This window comes from Diadema antillarum, unplaced genomic scaffold (assembly GCF_040938485.1).
Source record: "Diadema antillarum isolate AM-2024a unplaced genomic scaffold, OU_Dant_1.0 seq00000117_RagTag, whole genome shotgun sequence".
Classification (NCBI taxonomy): Eukaryota; Metazoa; Echinodermata; class Echinoidea; order Diadematoida; family Diadematidae; genus Diadema; species Diadema antillarum.
In genome coordinates, this window is record NW_027271198.1 from 376,484 (window position 1) to 393,815 (window position 17,332).

The following is a 17,332-nucleotide window of genomic DNA, read 5'->3' on the forward strand; positions in this document are numbered from 1 at the left end:
TAAACACACAACTCAAGCACACCAAGTATATCTATGTATGTGTGTACGGGAGCACATGGTCAGATTTCTATTTCAGAAGTGCCATGAGACAGAAGCCTTGAATAACATTGTCGGGAACAGACGGACAGGGCATTAATGCCAGAGATACTTTTTCACAGACAAGTGCTCATTCATTGTGATACCCATCTGTAAATGTTACCTGCCCCCAAGCTTGTGGGCAAATGGGCCTACTGTTTTAATGTGTGTGTGTGTGTGTGTGTGTGTGTGTGTATATGTGTGTGTGCCCTTTATGATCACTTCAGTTTGTGAGAAAATGTTTCCCTTTAATTTCATGATAACCTCTATTGTGTATGAAGATATTTTTTCATCACCCATAGCACAATCTTCCCAGGACAAAATTTGAGCACTTGAATGACCAAGTTGTTTCTCTCAGGAATTAAAACTGATTGATCACACTTTTCACAGTACAGAGTCCTTCATACTCACTTCCATGTAAGTAGCTTGATGAATGCCAAATCTGTTGCAGCTTTCTGTCGTGTTGTGTTTGGACAATGGTCTACATGATGTCTGTGCTTGTTGTAGGTTTATGGCTGAATATGCACAATTGTATGACACCTAGATAGATCCTTGTCATTTGATTGGTTGTTTGCTATTGATCATTCTTGCACACACGCCGAGAGCTCGGCACACTACGCACGTGAAACGCTTTCGTTTGCAGTGTGAATGCGACTGTGCGTTAGTGTAAAGCGTTCAGTGAGCACTCTCGATCTCAGATGCCACACATTTTCTTTTGTTTCTAAATTCATAAAACATCAAATGACAAGGATCTATTTTAGGTGTTATATAAAACAAATAATCAATGTTTTTCTTTCGTGCAATGTACAGAATATTTCATTCAGTGAAAGATGAAATTATTGATCCGTTCAACTCGGCTGCACCTCGTTGAATGGATTATTTCATCTTTCACCTCATGAAATATTCTGTCCATTGCACTCATAAACAGTCATTATTTGTATAATATCTGACACTCCCCCCCAGTAATAAAGGTACATTTTCAAAAGTGTACTTTGGCTTTAAACCTGTACTTAATGACTGCCATGATGACACTCAGACGCCATGCTTGTGAATGGATAGCTCCTCTATCTACTGGGAACCAGAACCAAAAGTAGAGACAGCCTCAATCCTCATGTGGGATGAATAAAAGTATTCAAGTGGGTACTGAGAAGCACATCTTGTTGAAAATTTTCCCCTATTGTGCTGAGATGTGTTAATGGCCAGTTCATTTCTGTTGCACTTTGGCTGAATACATGTGCTCACTGGCAAAGTGTACATACCACACAGTATTACTACGTATATATTTAGAGTAAGTTGCTTGTCTGTCTTGTTTTGCGAGGATACTGATGCACAATTGAACGTGCAGTTTCGGTCTTGGCACATGCGGTTAGCATACGTGACCGTACATCACAAAACCATCAAAAATAGTCACGACCCAATTTTGAGGACTCAAAATAGGTGAAATGGGTCAACATAGCCAATTTTAAGTTGTTTGTATTTTCCGACAGAGCAATTCTTCTATATAATTGTAAAGTTTGGGATCAGAAGGCAAATGTGAAATTGTCTTTTTTTTTTGTTGTTGCATTTTTTCCAAAACACTAATTTCACGTATTAGTGTAATTAGGTATTTCTTAATGGTCCCTATTCATTTCTTAAGTACCCTCTAGTACTCGTTATACTTTAAACTCTCATAACCTTTAAATGGATAATGCTAGTGCATTGAAAGTTGGTATTAGTAATGAAGAGAATGCACTAACTGACTGCACAAAATCTTCAGCTAATATGACAATCCCTTTATAGTGGTTTCTATGGCGTTTTGTTTCCTGTTTTTTGTCCTGTTCATAACACACAGCACCACTGGGATGGGTGAAATAGAGCACTTGAATAGACTAAACCTTGAAGCCTTTGTTCTCAGTATACACTTTTTCAAAGGGTGCACTTTCAAATTCTTTCCATTATTAGCTCACCTGAGCCAAAGGCTCAAGTGAGCTATTGCGATCGCCCTTCGTCCGGCGTCCGTCGTGCGTCGTGCGTCGTCCGTCGTCCGTCGTCCGTCGTCCGTCGTGCGTAAACTTTTTACATTTTCATCTTCTTCTTGAAAACCCCAAGACCGATTTTCATCAAACTTGGCAGGTAGCATCCCTAGGGGGTTAGGAACTCAATTTGTTAAAATGGGCACCATGCCCCACCCAGGGGGCCCCCAGGGGGGCCCAAACCCCCCAAAATTAAGGAATCTGTAAAAATCTTCTTCTCTAGAACCAGAAGTGATAGAGCTAAGTTAATACTATGAGTTAGTACATTGATGACTGTAGTTTCAAGTTTGTTCATGGCAGAATCAGGGGTGCCCCCCTTGGGACCCAGGGGAGGGGGGTGGGGAAGGGTTCTAATGGGGCCTAAATTGTACATTTTCATCTTCTTCTTGAGAACCCCATGACCCATTTTCACCAAACTTGGCAGGTAGCATCCCTAGGGGGTTAGGAACTCAATTTGTTAAAATGGGCACCATGCCCCACCCAGGGGGCCCTCAGGGGGCCCAAGCCCCCCAAAATTAAGGATTCTGCAAAAATCTTCTTCTCTAGAACCAGAAGTGATAGTGCTTAGTTAATACTATGAGTTAGTACATTGATGACTGTAGTTTCAAGTTTGTTAATGGCAGAATCAGGGGTGCCCCCCTTGGGACCCAGGGGAGGGGGTGAGGAGGGGTCCTAATGGGGCCTAAATTGTACATTTTTATCGTCTTCTTGAGAACCCCATGACCCATTTTCACCAAACTTGGCAGGTAGCATCCCTAGGGGGTTAGGATCTCAATTTGTTAAAATGGGCACCATGCCTCACCCAGGGGGCCCCCAGGGGTCCCAAACCCCCCAAATGAAGGAATCTTTATTAATCTTCTCTAGAATCAGAAGTTATAGAGCTGAGATAATACTATGAGTGAGTACATTAATGACTGTAGTTTCGAGTTTGTTCATAGGAGATCCAGGGGTGCCCCTCTTGGGTAGGGGGGGGGGGGGGGTGGTTGGAAGGGTCCAAATGGGGGCCTGAATTGTACATTTTCATCTTCTTCCTGAAAACCTCATGATGGATTTTTGTCAAACTTGGCAGGTAGCATCCCTAGGGGGTCAGGATCTCAATTTATCAAAATGGGCACCATGCCCCACCCAGAGGGCCCCGGGGGCCCCAATCCCCCCAAATTAAGGAATCTTAAAAAAAAATTGGGCCTTTATTGTACATTTTCATCTTCTACTTGAGAATGCCTGGTCAAATTTTGGTAGAGCTGTGAATAATTTAGGTTAGTGACTGCGTGAAAGGTGAACTTGCGATACTCAGGTGAGCGCTAGACCCGCGGGTCTCTTGTTTAGATGTGTTATGGAAGTCAATTTGTATTGAGACACTTGTCCCTTTAAAGCTTTGAGTCTGTTCTTCTACAATCTGCCTTTAACTGAAAATTCATGTCTGGCGACTCTTTGGTGGTTATGTGATGCAGGGTCGCATAAAATGTTAGCTGAAACTGCGAGTTCTGTACAGAAAATACTTTAAAGTATGCAGAGTTCTGAAAACTCAAGATGTGTTTCTGTTTCTATATGAATGAATGTTAGTTTATTTAATGTACATTTCAAGTTTTTACAGTTTACCATGTTTGTTCTCCCCTCCCCCCATCCCGAGAATAGGTCATTGATACTTCAAAATTATTAAATGTTCTTAACATTTCTTACCTCATAGCAATGGTACCACATCAAGATTTATTTGAGTGTGACAGATATTTCCTTTAAAACTACTCCACAGAAATATTCAAGTGTGTGTGGAGCAAAGTGTTCAATGTAACAGAGGATTGCTTTAAATGGATGATGATAGACCACATTCAAATTTCTAATGCTATTGACATTCTACTGTACACGCCGTATATTTAGCAAGTCTAAATTTTCGCGAATCGGGAGTTCCTGACAATTTTGCAAATGGTTAAATTCGCGATCTTGGGGTATAGTACTGAACAGAGATATGTATGTGTGCCTGCCACATTCATGTTGGGATAGCACCCAACTCATGAAATTCTCGAAAATAAAAACCTTGTGAACAATCTGGCATATACAGTATATGGCCTTACTTTCCCAGGGTGATATTTATAACATAAGTAGTATTCACCCAGAAGGTCCTGCTATCATTACAGTGTGCACTCGATAGGGGTATCTATGGGACCAGTAGTATTGCTTTACTGTACCGTTTTCTTTTTTTGATATATTGTGGTTTGAAAAACAACAAGAAACTTTGAATATTTGGGCCAAAGAGATACTCTTTTTTTTTACAGTATCAGAGAACAATCAGTATTCTTTACAGTGAGAATCCACTGTAGCAATTGTACATTGCCAGATAGCTATTTAACCCTTAGTGTGTTAATAAATTTTGATTAACGCCCAAAATTTGTCATCAGTATTCAGTAATTCATCCAAATTGGATGGAGTTGTAAAGTTAGCAACAAAGGCCACTCAGGTGTAGCAGTATTAATGTGCCTCATGTCCTACAGGTACAGGTAGGCCATGGCAATACAGTAGAGAAGACAAGGATTAGGTATATATATATTTTTTTTTTCATTGACAAGTAGTTTCCAAACTTCTGGGCCAATCAGTGAAGAAAGCACTCCAGCATGTTTGCCAGTCAGCAAACAAAACACAGTAAGGGTTAAAACAGACACGGGTCAAGAGGGACATTAGAGCTGAAACATCTTGTCCACTCACTGTGGGTGAGAATCTGGTTTGACAGTCCTGAGTTTCTGGCATCTTGCCACAGTACTTCTAATGGCTGATGCTTGAAAAGGCTCATTTTCAAGCAAAAAGTGCAATTACATTGTATAAAGCTACTTTTAATACAAAATACCATACTATAAGCAATGGCGGATCCACAGGGGGGCAGACTTGGCGCCCCCTCCCCTCTTTATTTTTTGTTAAAAAAAAGAAATAAATAGAAAAAAAAATGGGGGGGCGCATGTGTCCCCTTTAATTTTGTAAAGGCACCTTCTCTTTACGGAATTCTTGGATCCGCCCCTGTATAAGGGCATATTATTGGTACTACATATGGGATAATGTTACAGAATATTTTTGAAGCTTTTTTTTTAAGTGTATAAAGGTTGGTTATCCTTTCTTCTGTCATTTCTTTATTACTCTGCTCTAAAGGGTGGTGGAGGCATTATTTCTTCCTGACCACATAGAAGCTTTGTCCATGTACAAATATAAGTTGCTACTGAGTGTGAAATCTAATGTTGTCGTCTTGTATACACATTTCTTTTGATTGTGCAGATGACAATCCGAGAAATGGTTATGACCTCATTAGAAAACTCAAAATGTATTTGAAAGGGATAATAGAGTTGAGTGTTGGAAGGTGAATGATGCAAGTCTTAGTGGCATTTGTTTAGTCTGCTTCTGAATAATATGTAAACCTATTACAAATTGTTGTTTTTTAAATGTTCCTGTATTGCATGCTGTTCAAGCCTATAATCCATTCATTCATATACTGGGCTAATCATGTGTTGGAACTAATCTAATCAGCATGTCAGTTAAGTATATTTTAAATTTTGACATCTACATGTATTTCCTAAAATCAGAGACTATCATCTAGATCAAGCTCTTGCTGTGGATGTCTCGTGCAATTTTAGCAATTATATCAGCTCCTGGCTCCTGACAATTTTGATAGAATTATATTTGTGTGTCATAAATGCCATGATTTTACATGTTAGTCGTTATATATGCAAGTCTGCATGAATATACTCAGTATTATTCTTCCATTAAGATGTCATCATATGGAGCCATTTTGATTGTGTTTGACAATTCAAAAATAGGTATGAAAGTCAGATTGACTCTAAGATGCATATCCTGTCACAGCAGCGCGTGCAAGTTCCTAGTTGCAATTTGATAACATGCTTCAAGGCATTTCTGCAGTAGATTTGTAGAACCATATTTTTGTGAGTGCTAAATTTGACATGTGTCGACATAACTGAAGTAATTTTTGCAACTGTCAATGCAGATCATGCTAAGAAGGTCAGATCTATGTCAAAGTTTAGTTATCATCTTACAACTCACCACCCTCCCCCCTCCAAAAAAAAAAGAAAACAGAAGAAAGAAATGAATTACTAGTACAACGTACTAGTAGTGTCATCGTGTTACATTAATTTGCAATATACTTAGTGTATTTTGATATGATCTGTGGAAGACTATTTTTGTACTAAATTTTTCACAATGCACCTTGTTTCTAATTGTATATACTGTCAATCCTGCTATGTAATAGCAAGTACCTGTCTATGAAGATCACCTGCTAAAGTAATTTCCTATCAGAGTACTATTGTGCATAATACTTAACCTGTCTGTAAAGACCACTTTCTCTGTCTCCCTTTAGTGGTCTTTATGACCAGGTTTCACTGTACACAAGTTTCTGTGCATGTGTGTTTGCTCGTGGACCAACTCTACTTCAGCAAGTGCTTATCAAAAATGATGTGTAGCTGAAATTTTTTGTCATGTCTCTCTGTGTTTGTCATTGAATGAGATGAAAGAGGCAGAACAAATTTGATGCCAAACAGGGACTGCAGAACCAGGGATGCTGGGGGTTGGGGCTGCAGCCCCCCTCCCACACACACACACGCACACTTTTTTGCTTGTCAAAAAAAGAATGAGAAAAGTGGAAAAATTGCAGCACCCTTGAAATTCCAAGGAAACCACTTTTGTTATTATTATTATTTTTTATTTCGGGGGAGGGGGGATGTTGTGTTACCATTGACCCCTGACCCCCTCCCAGTTCCCACAAAGATGTTCTGTAGTCCCTGCTAAAAACCACTATTCTGTGCTCTAGATATGTCCTCCTATTTATAAAAATGAAATTTCAATCTCATTAACTAGTGTTACAATGAGCTAGTTCCTAGTTCCACTCTTGGCATGAGCAGAAAAGATTATTTGTATTAACAGGCATGTTGGTTTTTATATTCACTGAAATAAGCATCTGCAATGTAATGATTATGATTTATGTACACGTGTGATCTCTACAAAATCTAATGATGCTTACCAGCACATTCATCTGACAACACCAAAGTGTTCAATCTCTAGAGCCTAGTATTTGGCAATACAAGTAGAAAAAAAGTTTGTAAATAATGCATTCAATGCAAGGCAATGAATGTGAAGAGGTAGTTTCAAAATCCAACAATCCATCATGTATGTTTAGAGTGCAGTGCTTAGAGCCATACATCTTCATAACAAACCCATGTACACATTGCAGTGGTTGTTGTACATGCACATACTCCATGAGCAGTCATGACTGTTAGTTAAAGTTTATTGTTACATATCTCACACGTGCAATAAGACAACGCACAGTCTGTCGTAGAGAAACTTGTTGGATGCACACACAGGTGCGAAATCGAAAGGGCTGAGGCCAGTTATGTTGTAGTGGCTATGACGATGAACATCAATTGTAAACAAAAGACAAAAAGAAACAAAGACATGTGACAAAGACGTGAGGTATTACAGGTACTTGTACATGTGACTGTGAGGTAATACAGGTACTTGTATACATACAAAGAGACTGATTTTGTAGTTGCTGCTTAACACATACTTTTGCTGCAATGGGACCTGACAGCTAGTGTAGCAGAGATACTTATTAAAAGGAGAATGATACCCAAACATACTTGTGGATTGAGGGAATGCAGCAATATTAGTGGAACACCTCACTGAAATTTGAAGAAAATCAGACAATCCATTAAAGGACAAGTCCACCTTCGTATACATAAGGATTGAGAGAAGGCAGCAATATTAGTAGAACACATCAGTGGAAGTTTGAGAAAAATTGGACAATCTGTTCAAAAGTTACGAATATTTTAAGTATCTGCGCAGTCACTGCTGGAAGAGAAGACTACTACAGTGTATGATGTCACATGTGTACAACTATATAAGGAAAATAAAAAGAGAATTTCACAAAACTTTACTTTTTGAATAAAGTGCACAGTTCTTCGACTTGCTACTGACGTATGTTAAGGGTAATATTATTCCCCCTGCCTCCTCAAAGAGAGAAGTCGTGTGTTCTTTTGTTATACGAGAAAAATGGAAATATGTTGAATTTTCTTTATTCTTTCTTTATATCGTTGTACTCATGTGACATCACAAGCTATAGTAGTCTTTTCATCCAGCCGTGACTGAGCAGAAACTTCAAGAATTCATTACTTTTTGACTGATTGTCCGATTTTGTTCAAACTCTCACTGATGTGTTCTACTAATATAGCTGCATTCACTCAACCCACATGTCTATGAAGGTGAACTTGTCCTTTAAAGAGTTTTGAATTTTTAAAGTTTCTGTGCTGCCATCACTGGATGAGAAGACTGTGACATCACTGCAGGACAATGATATTAAGAAAATATAAAGAGAATTTAACATATTTTTATTATTCTAGCATAATGACAGAGCCCCTTTTAGAAAGCTGGGGGAATGATATTACACTTAACAAATGTCAGTAGCAAGTCAAGTGTATATTTTGTGGAATTCCCTTATATTTTCCCTTTATCATTCTTTTCTTCGCTTTATATCTTCTCCCTACTTTGACTGCCATTCTGTCTATGTATATAGAGCCAGTGGCAGCTACAAGTTGATTTGTGTTTATATTACATGTCAGAGCGACAAATTTGCAAAGTTTGAGTGAAATAGACGAGTAATACAAAAGTTACAACAGTTTTACATGATGGCAAGTCATGTGACAACCACACGGCTGCTCTTACTATGATGCTTCAAGCTACTGCTGCTGCACAGAACTCTTCACTTATTTTGGTTTGGAAATAATCCCAATCTGATTCATTTTCTTGAATTAGTGTCTGGAAAAAAATATTGACTTCTGCTTTGTATGGACAGTGTGTTATGGCAAAATGGAAAACATAGCCTTGATATATCTGAAGCAGGCTCATGAAGAAATTGATTTTGAATTATATATGAATTAATTTTTTCCATCTTTTAATCTGTTTGTTTTGTGCAGAGAATGCTTATGAACTCGAGTCATTGATGAAGAATATTCCTGTGTGCTAGCTACCATGCTGTGTGTACACATACATACATGTAGCTCACATTGGCTGTATAATATGTAGATTTTATTGATTGGCCAGCTTAAAAACAAAAAGAAAAAAGCAGCAAGGCATTAAGGCCAATTCATAATTGCTGCAGTGCTGCTAGCTTTAAGTAAAATTTGCCAGTTCAAAGTCATCTTTAAAAGCCCAAATCAAAAGTTCATAATTATTCAAACTGTTCAAACTAGCTTGTTCCAGCTGTGGCAACGATGTGGACCTACTTGTGTTGCCAATACTTATTCACGACCAGATCGTGAATAGATCATTTCAGTTATGTACTGGTATTTAAATACCCTGCATGATGTGTTCACAAAAGTTGCCTTTAAACAACCACAGAGCATGCTGGAGGCTTGCCAGACGTAACAACAATAATGAATGCTGAGTGAATTCCATCCTAGGAAACTTAATTGGAGGGAGTAGGTGAATGAAATGGTTTAAGGCTGTAAGAAAAGAAACATGTATGAATGTTGTAATATACGTGTAGTACAGAAATGGTCCATAGTACACCCATTGAACTAAGGCACAATGCAAAACATGTAATGCAACGGAGCAATGGCCTCATTCACAAAATATGGCAATATTTCATGGTGGATTGACCAATCAGATCACAGAATTCATGTTCACTAAAAGATAAAAGGTGGTACTATATGTGAGGTACTTTTCTGTTCACACTTGTGTTCCTTACCAGAAAAATTGTATTTTTAGAACAAAAGAGTTTAAATGCAACATGCAATAAATCTGGCACCTCTCATGTTGAATTGTAATTGATTGTGTTCTTGCATATTTGTTGTATGTGTGTTTGCAATATTGGGTGGTCAGTGACACCTTGTTTTCCAAGGTGCATGAAGTGCACAATGTTGCCAAGACAAACTTAATAAGACTTAACGAGAGGAAAGAGCTGATTTATGAGGTTTTTTTAAACTCATAGTGTTGCAGATGAAACCACCGTGATTGAATATGACAAAGCATACTTTTAGTGAAAGATGAGCAATGAGCTTCCATTTTCTGACCATTTGATGCAATAATGACATTATCAAGCTGTCAACATGCCAAAACTCTATACCTACCGTGGTGAATTTCATGATGCAAACTTAATACAAGGGCATGCACCTTTTGTTGCATAGAGTCCTTACACTACTTTTAGCAAAATGTCAGTGAAAAAGGTGATGATGAGATGGAAGTCATGATCAGAGGTATAGCAGTGAAGAAGATGTTTGGGATGAGGGGAAGATGAGGATACAGAAGATGATGATGATGAAGATGAGGATGATGATGGTGATGGTGATGGTGATGATAATGGTGGTGATGATGACGATAATGGTGATGATGGAGATGGTGATGGTGATGACGATGGGATGATAGTGATGATGGTGATGATGATGATGGGATGATAGTGATGATGATGATGATGGTAATGGTGATGATAGTGATGGTGATGATGATGGGGATAGTGATGGTGATGATGGTGATGGTGATGGTGTTGATGATGATAGTGGTGATGGAGATGATGATGAAGAATGTTGACAGTGATTTACTCTTCGACTTCAGTCATGCTTATCAAGAAAGTCAATGGGATTCTATAGGCTCGTGGTACTATGATGGTTGATATGATTATGACTACGAAATATATGATGATGGCAATTTTGAAGATGACACTTTAAGATGATTCAAATTTCACTTATATTAACAAAAAAGACCTCTAATGGTGATAACAATATTCAAATAGGTCATGGAATGAGACTAAATATTAGGATGACAATTCATCTACATGGTCTGTAACCATTTACTGTGTACTACAGTGTAGTTGCACAGACATTGATTTGCAAGTAAAATAGAATCTTGAAGTTTCATTTACATTGTACATATTGTAGTCTAAATAATCTTTCTCGGTATCGATCTAGTTCAGTGTACAGGTGATTCCCGTTAATACAAAGTTCTCGGGACCTATAGTTTTCTTTGGTTTTATTGTAATTTCGTATTGGGTCATAGCCAAACATATAAAGTATGTGAAGATGTACAGACAATCATATTGGGACCTGAATTTCTACTTCGTTGTGCATGTGTCTGAAATGTCCTTATAACCGCGTTCGTTTTAATCGTGTTCGTTTCCTTGGAGAAAATAAGACAGGAGCAATTGTCGCAGGAGCAATTGTCGTGTTACCATAATTAACATAACATCAGATCCACTATACCTCTTCAGAATGACAAGTAAATGAAAAAAGAAAATGAATAATAAAAATCATGAATTCTGAACAGTTCTCATACAGTCTGGAGAGAGACAGGGATCATGTGATCACTTTGTGCTCCATCTATTGTGACGTCATGATTCAAGACATGGTTATGAGGCCTAATGTAGGACTACAGTGACGAGTGTGAAAAGCTACGGTCGCCATCCGCTGATGAATTGAGTCACTTTGAAGAGTTCGAAGTGGGAGAGCTGAAACTCTTCCTTGAGCAGGTCCTTGTCCATTTTCTGCAGGAGCTTGCCGTTGACGAGGTGTGCGGAAAACCGGTCCACCGTCTCGTCACGCATGTTGAGCAGTCGCAGGGACTGGGCGAGCTCGCCGCACGTCAGTTCCCGGACGTTGGTGGGGATTTCGGAGGGCGAGTTGAACGTCGGTCGGGTACCCCCACCCTCGCAGATGTAGCCGAAATGAGCGACTAGTTATAGTGGTTTAGAAAAAAAAAATGAAAAAGACAAACGAACAAAGAAACAAACAACAAGAGTGTATGGAGTATTTCAGCAACTTAGATAGGGATCAAACAACAGCAACAACAGCAACAAACAAACAAACCAACAAACATGAGTTTAATGCTATGTGCTCCTCCATGCTTGTCACCACCATGTTGACATAAATCTCAATTTTCAGACCTCGGCTACAAAAATACTAATTTCTTGTTGCAAATTACCCACGTTAAGGGGTATATGCCAAAAGTCTCCATGAAAAGTTCCCATATATCACATCCAAAATGGAAATTAGCCTGTAATAGTATTCGTACATGTATTGATGTTTTGGATGTGATATAAGACCCAACACTCTTTTTTTTTTTTTTTTTGAGGGGGGGGGGGGGGTTATGAATTCAAGTATATCGCTTCATCTGCTTAATACGGGCCATTCTTTTTGCTTTCAAAACTCTCGTGCACGCTATACCGTACAATGTCAGTGTTGTGATTTTAGTGAAGGGGACCTTTTCTTTCTTTTATTTAGTCAATTTGAGTCTAAAGCCAATTCAATAGTAAATCAGTGAACTGATGTGACTGCATGCACTTACACTTATACTCCTAAACGCTAAAGTTGAAAATGAAGCGTTTATATCACAATTATAGGAAAGAAAGAAAGAGAGAAAGTTGGGACGGTAAGTTTGGATAATTGGAGGTATATCCCATTTACCATAACATTGGTCAACAAGTAATTTTTTAAAATAATCTACCAGCCACGCAAAACTTACATACAAGTGTACTTTCCCTTTTTCTATGATCTTCATACGACCCTTGACCCCTTCTGTAACCCCTCTCGGATTTAATCTCTCAATCAATGAGTGGCTTCATGGTTGCTGACACATTAACAAGAATTAATTTGGGATACTATTTTGACACACAGAACATTGGAATATTATGAAGCGATGATGACGTCATCGCCGTGTCTCATTGGTCGAATGTGTGATTCACATTGATTTTTCTGCCTTGCGAGAGCATGTAACGAACCTTTACATGCGTAGCCTTCATTGATGTGATGAAACTTTTACTGTGCGTTTGTTGTTTTTTACGCCTTGTCTCGTACAAGACTTTACTCTTCTTTTCATACTTAATTTTGGGCATGGAGTGGAGATTTTCTTCAAGAAATGGGAATAACCATCAAATCAGAGTGAAATACAAATGTACATGTATAAGCTATGGGATTTTTCTATGGCTTTACCTCGTTCGAGCCCGAAGTGCTCCCTTGTTTCTCCTTCTTCGAACTCTTTCCCTTTTCTTTTGGAACAAGGTACGTAGTGTCGGATACTGGATGGAATGTATGGTTGGGAAGATTTGTCGCAAACTGCATGTGAAGTTGCAATAAAAGAAAAAACAGAAATATTAACTTTTTTTATTAATAAACATCATCTTTATATCTATCATGAGCATCGTATATCATTCACATACCGTATTGGCAGGAGATTCCGGCGTCACAATTACTAATATTCTTTTTAAAGGATAACTATACATGTACTTGTTGACATGTATGATTTTGTTTTTCACCAGTACAGTCCAAAATAAACTTAAAGTGAGCAACATGGTAGGAATCATTCGCTACTGGCAGTAATAACCAGCATTTTCTGACACCGGTGATACTAATTATTAGTATGTTGACTTTCTTTTCAATTACTTTCTGTGACTTTTTTTCCTGTTAAAACGTACATAACAACACCGAAAAGTAGTCCTACTCACGATTTCGTCAGCACTGCAGGTTCCGTTGATGGCGTCAGGCAAAGGGCTTGACAACTTTCTCGCGGACGATGCGTGTTTCTTGCGTTGCCTCTCTCCTGCGTGTAACCGCCGTTGTGTGGTTACGGCTAACGCGCTGGGTGCTTCGATTATCTTTCGATCTGCTCTTGCCCTCAAATACGGCGATTCGACGTTGAAATGATAATGGTTGAAGAGAGCGACAGATCATCCATGTTTTGCCTTTCTATGAATTCTATACGGGAAGGGACGGGAGCGGGGGTTGGTGGGAGGGGAGGGAAGAAGGGGGGCAGATATTAAAGTTTAGGAATAACATAACTGTTAATGGTGATGTCAAATTATAAAGCAAACTTACTTCAGAAGACGAATTGAGATGATTGCATAGTATTGTTTGAGATGAGGATTTAGCTTTTAACTTTTTTTGTGACATACAGAAACCACTTAATAAAATTCTAAAGAGCATGTCATTCAAACAGGAATTCATAATTTATTTGAGGACAATTTGTTTTGAAATGGCTGAGATATCCAAAAACAAAGTAAAACAAAGCGATCCTAATAAAAATGGGCCCCATTTTTTATAAGTATCAATTTGTTTGGATGTCTCAGCCATTTTAAAACTAATTTTCATCAAATCAATTTTGAATTCCTCTTGGAATCACATGCTCTTTCATTATTTCATAAGAGGCTTCTTACAATTTCACAAAGAAAAGTAGGGAGCCTGAAGCCCCATCTCAACCAAAACTATACCATTCCTTTAACGTTATTCTTCGTTTGGACTCTGAATACAGCTTTCCTTATTTTGTCGCATGAGCCAAGGCGACTTTGACTAAACCCACGAATCTGATACTGTGTATTGTGAAAGTGGTCCAGTGTGGGTTTTGAGCGATAAAACTACATTGCTATGATACTAATGTAAAGAACAATGACGTTAATTATCGGCTGTATTTTTCTTGCCATTTTCCCGGCCTCTTAACATGCTTAACCCTAATCAGGCTGGGGGGGGGGGGGGAGGGGGGGGGGAGGGGGGGGGGGGGGAATCCGCCCCACCCCTCGACGCAATATCTTCGCAGCGCGATAAGCTCCCGCCGCGATGTTTCATGAATTTTTTCTTTCAAGTACGGCGCAACTTTTGAGACCAAAATATTGTTGCGCCCGCGCGTACCGTTTTGACGCGACGCCCGTTCGAAAAAAATTTGTCAACCCCAAAATTGCTCCAAAACGTGATTTTGTGTACAAATCCAATGCAAATTGTGTTTTTTCAATTAATTCACATAAAAATTCATATCTTGACTTAGAATGGGCGAAATTAATTTATTTTAGCATAATAAAGCTTCGAAAAATGTCTGTGACAAATTTTGGCCAAAAAACAAAACAAAAACAAAAGGTCAAAAAACAGAAATACATAAGGAATTAAAAAAACAATCAAATATATAAGAAATTAATTTCGATACAGATTTTTTTTTATCCTATGTCTCAGGAGAATGATACAGGAAACATTTTTTAAAAGAAATTAGCTTAATTAGAGCATTAAGAAGTGATTTAGAGCCCCAAACTGATTTTATGCATAAATTACAATAATTAATTAATGTAAAATATAAGAAAAAATTTTCGGAGAAAGCAACCATACATTTTGATAGTATACGTCACGGGCGTCAAGTGTGCCGATTTTCGGCGCGATCACGCGTTCCATAGGCGAGATCTGAAGGGGGGGGGGGGGGGGGGGGCGCGGAATCCGCCCCCCCCCCCCCCCCCACCCCCCCCCAGATGTAGCATAGCCAAAAAAGCCCAGCCTGATTAGGGTTGATGAAATGTAATCTTCAATCCTGCATCTGAATTCTAATGATAAGGGACTGTGTTGGGATGTTCTTGTATCTTTCATTTTCATATAAAGGCTTAACCCTAATCAGGCTGGGCTTTTTTTTGGCTATGCTATATCTGGGGGGGGGGGGGGGGGGGCGGATTCCGCCCCCCCCCCTTCAGATCTCGCCTATGGAACGCGTGATCGCGCCGAAAATCGGCACACGCGACGCCCGCGATGTAAACTATCAAAATGTATGGTTGCTTTCTCCGAAAAATTTTTCTTATATTTTATATTAATTAATTATTGTAATTTATGCATAAAATCAGTTTTGGGCTCTAAATCACTTATTAATGCTCTAATTAAGCTAATTCTTTTTTTAAATGTTTCTTGTATCATTCTCCTGAGACATAGGGTAAAAAAAATCTGTATCGAAATTAATTTCTTATATATTTGATTGTTTTTTGAATTTCTTATGTATTTCCTTGTTTTTCAACCTTTTGTTTTTGTTTGTTTTTTGGCCAACATTTGTCACAGACATTTTTTGAAGCTTTATTATGCTAAAATAAATTAATTTCGCCCATTCTAAGTCAAGATATGAATTTTTATGTGAATTAATTGAAAAAAACACAATTTGCATTGGATTTGTACACAAAATCACGTTTTGGAGCAATTTTGAGGTTGACAAATTTTTTTCGAACGGGCGTCGCGTCAAAACGGTACGCGCGGGAGCAACAATTTTGGTCTCAAAAGTTGCGCGATACTTGAAAGAAAAAATTCATGAAACATCGCGGCGGGAGCTTATCGCGCTGCGAAGATATTGCGCGAAACGTCGAGGGGGGGGGGGGGGCGGATTCCCCCCCCCCCCCCCCCCCCCCAGCCTGATTAGGGTAAGTCACACGGAGGGTTCTGTAGCTGGCGCATGTCTACACTTCTTCTTCTTCTTCTGATTAAGTCTGCCTCCTTCAATAGACTGAAGATTCTTGCAGACTGGTGCTATTTACATTATAATACAATTTATTTACAGATATTTACAAGCACATAGAAAATATGACGAAAATAACTAGCACTGTGATCAACCGTTCGACGGTTTCGAAATGATCCCACAGATGGCGCTGAAACAATTTCTGACGACAGGGAATTCCAGTTCCTTACAGTTCCTTACACTTGGTTTTCATAATTACAATTGTACTTATCCTCTAAACCAGGACAGAAGTAAATCGTACTCAGAAACAACTTCGACATCTATAGTCCCATTGACTCTGTAATCCTGCATGTATGTGCGTTTATTCTGGTCAAATGTATATTATTTTTGGCATGACGCCACTAAAGGCATATCCTGTATTTTGGGAACTGTCTGTGCGATTGTTACGTCATAATCTTACCACGACGTCTCAATCGATGTGACGCTAGTATGTCTTTGGAGTGCACGCGCGGGGGTAGCGGCGGACCAGTCTCCAACTCAGCGGTGGCCGGCGTTGAGATCTTCACAGCCTTGTGTGCATCCGTACCAGGCCTTGAGCGGCGGTGCCTCCTCGATGGCGATGACGATGACGATGACGATGACGACATTTTCCCAAGATGAATGCGATGCGAGCTGGAGGGACTCGTGAGCTTGACATCTGTCGTGCCGTGGTCGTAAAAAGTCGCTGAAGGTGGTGCAGGTAGCGGTCGCCTTTCCGCCGCCGGGTTGCGAAAGAACGAGAGACGACGTGATTGATGCTTGAACCAGGACGATCTGCCACTGCGTCTGCGGTTAGGTACCGGGGGTGGGTTATACCTCGGCATCGAGTCATCTTTTTTGCCCCCTGTATGCATAGGACAAATTAATCACGTTATGTAATGCGGAAGAACTATTGTGGCTCAGTGGCTAACACCAGCACCGACCAGTGAGTATCGAACACGAGGTTTCAGGTTCGAATCCCCTGACAACTTTTGTTGTGCCTTAACAAACGGTAT

At 39.3% G+C, this 17,332-nt stretch overlaps 1 protein-coding gene across 1 annotated transcript in view; it reads right to left on the reverse strand.

The window, feature by feature from the left end:
• Positions 1-11,511: 11,511 nt before the first annotated feature.
• Positions 11,512-17,332, reverse strand: part of LOC139727068 (uncharacterized) — a 31,983-nt gene continuing 26,162 nt past the window's right edge. Inside the window, exons 8-11 of the mRNA XM_071638048.1 lie at positions 16,759-17,181; positions 13,739-13,810; positions 13,049-13,171; positions 11,512-11,792 (exon numbers count right to left, since the gene is read on the reverse strand). Coding sequence (XP_071494149.1) covers positions 11,512-11,792; positions 13,049-13,171; positions 13,739-13,810; positions 16,759-17,181 — 899 coding nt within the window. The remainder of the gene's footprint in view (positions 11,793-13,048; positions 13,172-13,738; positions 13,811-16,758; positions 17,182-17,332) is intronic.